The 5,000-nt window shown below is 39.0% G+C and overlaps 1 protein-coding gene across 3 annotated transcripts in view; it reads right to left on the bottom strand.

Moving 5' to 3' along the window:
* sp4 (sp4 transcription factor) overlaps positions 1-3,557 on the bottom strand; it is a 10,224-nt gene extending 6,667 nt beyond the window's left edge. The window contains exons 1-2 of one of the 3 annotated variants that reach the window (XM_060897120.1): positions 3,200-3,557; positions 2,278-2,360 (exon numbers count right to left, since the gene is read on the bottom strand). In XM_060897120.1, coding sequence (XP_060753103.1) covers positions 2,278-2,343 — 66 coding nt within the window. In that variant the 5' untranslated portion in view covers positions 2,344-2,360; positions 3,200-3,557. The other 2 variants (XM_060897121.1, XM_060897119.1) reach the window with 2 other exon arrangements.
* Positions 3,558-5,000: the final 1,443 nt, after the last annotated feature.

The raw sequence follows: 5,000 nt of genomic DNA, 5'->3' as shown, positions 1-5,000 counted from the left end.
ATTACAGGAAGAGTGGGTGGGTGTGTGTGAACCACAATTTCTCCTTTTCTAACATGCACACTGCCTGCAAAATGGGTCACAGTAACACTGATACAAAAAAAAAAAAACATACATGCATACGTATCGTTATACTCAGGAAGACGTGTCTTTGTGACTCATTAACAGTTTCCCCTATAAGCAACTTTGTCTTTCAAACCACTTTTGCCATTATCTACAATTTAAAAAAGAGAGAGTCAATGTGTGCTATGCATTCAGAAGGTTGTATTAGCGCAACAATTTGAGAAAAATATGACATCTGAGAGTCCACAGATATCATACAATTCAAATAAAGGGTTACTTTTTCAGTGTTAATTGAAACAGAATAAATGCAATGATGTGCAGCAATGAAATACAAAATATAACAAATATATAGCAATATAACAGAGAAATATAATGTAGCATATAATAAGCAAATATAAAACAATGTCTTTGCACATTGTCCAGCAGGAACTACAGCTAGTCACACTAAAAGTGGATTTAAAGACCAAGGTTTTTCACAGTGAGAGTATTTGCTATCAACTTTGGGTCAAATTTCTCTTGATCAACACGTCTACAGCAGGACAGTAACACAAGCCACAGCTGAACTCACTCTCTGGTCTTATCTAAGTGACCCTGTATTATCCAGAGTGTGAGACACAATGTTTTCAAACTACTTTTTTTTTTTTAATCAGAAGAGAATGTTATAAACAACCTAAAATACATGCAAAGCCTATGCTTTTTGATTTTTATGACAGTGCAATAATAAAGGACTTTAATTTGTGAAATGGAACTTCAGGCAAATAACCGAAAGAAAAAATGATTATTATTTTTTTTAAATAAGTTCATTTTCCCTTAGATTTTTACCAATGACTAAATGACTGTTCTTAAAAACAATACATGCTACATTATAAAATGTCATTTATTATTACGTTATAAACACCTATATTAAAACGATACGGCTTGAAACAAACAGTACACAATACAGTAAATAGTGAGCTTGCTACCGGGTTCGCGAAGGTCTATAAACGTCTAATTTCTTATAACATACTACATCAATTACCACAGGTAATGTTTTGTCATACGATCGTACATGTAAATTATTCCATACGTATTTATTTCCTTATATTCGGGATGTAAATGTAGCAACAAAGACGGATTACTATCAGTTTCCGATGACAAAAAATAAATAAACTCAGATTAAAAAAGAAAAAAAACCCACTATATTATGTAACACATCTAAATTTATACCACAGCGCTGCTGAATTCTACGTTCTGATTGGTCAGAAGGGATTGAGGAATTTTCTAGTACAGACAGTGTTTCAGACTGTTGTCCACACACAGGTTTAAAATCAAATCAAATTTCCATGTTCTTATAATACATACAAACGTATTGTCAAACTGTTGTATAAGAAAAATAAAAACTAATCAACTTTATTACAGTCTGCTTTTGTTTGTGAATTGATTTCCTATAACAGCTCGTTCGTAAGTGTTTTATTGCTTGCAGATGTCTCAGATAATGAGACTATGTAGGGACTATGTAGGGACTATGTAGAGACTATGTAGGGACTATGTAGAGACTATGTAGGGACTATGTAGGGACTATGTAGGGACTATGTAGGGACTACGAAGGGACTACGAAGGGACTATGTAGGCACTCTGTAGAGACTCTGTAGAGACTATGTAGGGACTATGTAGGGACTATGTAGGGACTACGAAGGGACTACGTAGAGACTATGTAGGCACTCTGTAGAGACTATGTAGGCACTCTGTAGAGACTCTGTAGAGACTATGTAGGTACTATGTAGGGACTATGCAGAAACTCTGTAGGGACTCTGTACTATAAAGGAGTAGACTATGGGAAAAGCTGGGTAAAGTTCAAAATGTATACTTTCATATTAAATAGTGTAGTAAAATGTTATTTTGGATGCTGTGATGTTACACAGCATGACAGTATCATGGCACGATTACTAAAGAGCAACCACGTGGGAAGTGTTTAATCATAACAAGTTAGTTATTAGTTAGTTATTAGCTGTGTCTTAAGACGCAATAAATTCACTATAGTGAAGAGAGTGCAATAGTGTCGATGATAGACAAACGCAGAGGGGTACGAAGAGTGCAGAGGGGTACGAAAGGGGGCTAAAGATAACCTCGGATGACTTTGATGCGTGCTGTGTAGTACGGAAGTGTGCAGTGTGAGCAGGAAGTGCGCGAGCTAGTGCACTTGACAGGACAAACTTTGAACACTCGGAAATGCCATACCTGTGCTGATGTTTTTCCTTTATTTCCCTTTTCACCACCACCTGATTTCCCCCCGTCTGTCGCCATGACTTCTTTCTTTTGATCTGCGAAAAGATTTCGACGTCGTTATTATTATTATTATTATGTTAAGACATTTTTTTCAACACAGTACACATTAGCTTAGCAGCCTTAGGGCCGAATCCCAAACCGCTCCCTTTTCCCTTGACGCGTTGCCTCTACAGAGCGGATTCACGCGCACTACTTAGTGCACTACGTGTTAAACAGTAGCGCGTTTGGGATTGGACCTGACTTCATATTAGTTCAGGTAGTTCACGGGAAAAAGAAGGAGGAAGAAGAGGATGAAGAGGGTCAGCAAAACAAAACATATTAATCTATTTACATCCGCGCGACTTCCACAAAACTAACAATCCGTATGTATTAAAAATAGGTTAATTAAACTTAAGCACTAAAACAACGACACTGATGATAGATGCACAATGGAAATGTCACATGTGGTGATAAAAACAAGGAGTATAAATGTAGCTGTGTATGTGGATATAAAAGCAGCAGCAGCAGCAGGAACCAAATACAAACACGGAAGGGAAAAGGACAGAAACATGTTGGACACAGAGAGACAGACAGAGGGGTGGAGACGGTGAGGAGGAGGAGAGAGGGAGGGTACGCACCACTCATCCCGCATTAATAAACCCAGAGAGGAGGTTGTTAACGAAAAAAAAGGCCGGACGCTGTGGAGACAGAGGCAGGCAGAAGGCCCGGAGAAGGACGGCCTATTTTTCCCCACGAATGGCTGCTGCTGCTGCGCCGCACATCCACCGGAGAGCCGAAGCGACAGAGACCCACCCGCCTGTTAGGGCGGTGCCAAGCTGGGGCACTACAGATCCACCCCGATACAATTACCCACAACACAAAACACGCACTTTACCTTCACTGTCTGCGCTTTTTTTTTATTCTTTCTTCCTCCTGGTTGTGATTTTGCTCTGAATAAAAACAGGATTTCCACCGAAACGCATCAGAATCCGAATCCAAATCCAACTTAACGCTGTATGTGTGTGTGTGTGTGTGTGTGTGTGTGTGTGAGTGTAAAGCTCCGCCCACTTTTATTTAAATATCAGCCCGACCAAATATTCACCGTTTTCTCTCCTTTCTATTTTCTCTTTCCATCAACTTAATCCGATATTTATGATATACGGACGCTGTGTCGTTGTACGCTTTCTGTTTTTTTCTCTAATTCCTGCTAATGTTTCTTGTTTTCTCCCTCAAGCACTATTGTATTTTGTAGCTTTTTGTGGGCGGATTTTTCCACGCCCACATATTCAGATTGGACGTTAACCGTCGGAAGACGTGCGTTACTATGGGGACTGTAGTTTAATCCCGTTGGCTTGTCAGCGCTGCGATGTGGAAAATAGACTCCGACTCCCATGACGCATAGCGCTAACACGTGCCTTCAGGGGGTGTTATCATGGTCGGTTGAAGGGAATGAAGAAGGGCGGTTACTTGTGCTATGTGGGGGTTGGGCGAATGTAAACGGGTGGAGAAAAAAACACCTACTTCTCCACCGGTGTTAGATTCTTTAGGCCTTTATACACACACACACACACACACACACACACACACACACACACACACACACACACACACACACGAATAAAGGATAAATAAAGAATAATCCTGCACGTGCTTATTGAGATGATATAATAGTTTATTTTTTAGTAAACATCATTCTCTAAAACACTTTGTTGTTGTTGTACAGGTCAATTCTTAATAATTAGGTCCTTTTTAATCAAGGTGTTATCACAGGTGAGATGATGGATTAAAAGCAAATTTTAATAAAATTTCTGTTTTTTGCTCTCTCTCTCTCTCTCTCTCTCTGTATATATATATATATATATATACAAAAAACACAGATTTTATTAACATTTGTTTTAATCCATCACCTGTGATAACACCTTGATTAAAAAGACCTAATTATTAAGAATTGACCTGTACAACAACAACAACAAAGTGTTTTAGAGAATGATGTTTACTAAAAAAATAAACTATTATCATCTCAATAAGCACGTGCAGGATTATTCTTTATTTATCCTTTATTCGTGTGTGTGTGTGTGTGTGTGTAAAGGCCTAAAGAATCTTATATATATATATAATTACTTACAGAAGTCCACTATTTGACTTAAGATGTATATCTACATCCACTATATGATGACGTAAGAACATCATATTCTGTAAATAGTGTATATTTTAAAGACAAGATAAGAGCTTGAAGAAGACCTATTGTGATGACGATATAAACCATGCCCCCTGGTGGTCATGAGCGTCATTACATGCTGATGTAGGTACATTTGTAAAAGTTTAGACTCCAGGAGAGAGAGAGAGAGAGAGAGAGAGAGAGAGAGAGAGAGAGAGAGAGAGAGAGAGAGAGAGAGAGAGAGAGAGAGAGAGAGAGAGAGAGAGAGAGGATTTTTATCTTTATATCTACAAGTGTATGGTCATAACTTCAGGGTCATAACTTCAGGGTCCTCTGCTTCTGGAATGTTAACCTGTTTGGTGTGTGGTGTGTGTGTGTGTGTGTGTGTGTGTGTGTGTGTGTGTGTGTGTGTGAGAGAGAGAGAGAGAGAGAGAGAGAGAGAGAGAGAGAGAGAGAGAGAGCAAGAGAGAGAGACTGACAGCAGGACCCCCTGATAACCGAGGAACAGGGTTTGGCTTCTGGTTGACTGGTCGTCCAC

This window comes from Tachysurus vachellii, chromosome 21 (genome assembly GCF_030014155.1).
Source record: "Tachysurus vachellii isolate PV-2020 chromosome 21, HZAU_Pvac_v1, whole genome shotgun sequence".
Taxonomy (NCBI): Eukaryota; Metazoa; Chordata; class Actinopteri; order Siluriformes; family Bagridae; genus Tachysurus; species Tachysurus vachellii.
This window is presented reverse-complemented; position numbering and strand designations above follow the sequence as displayed.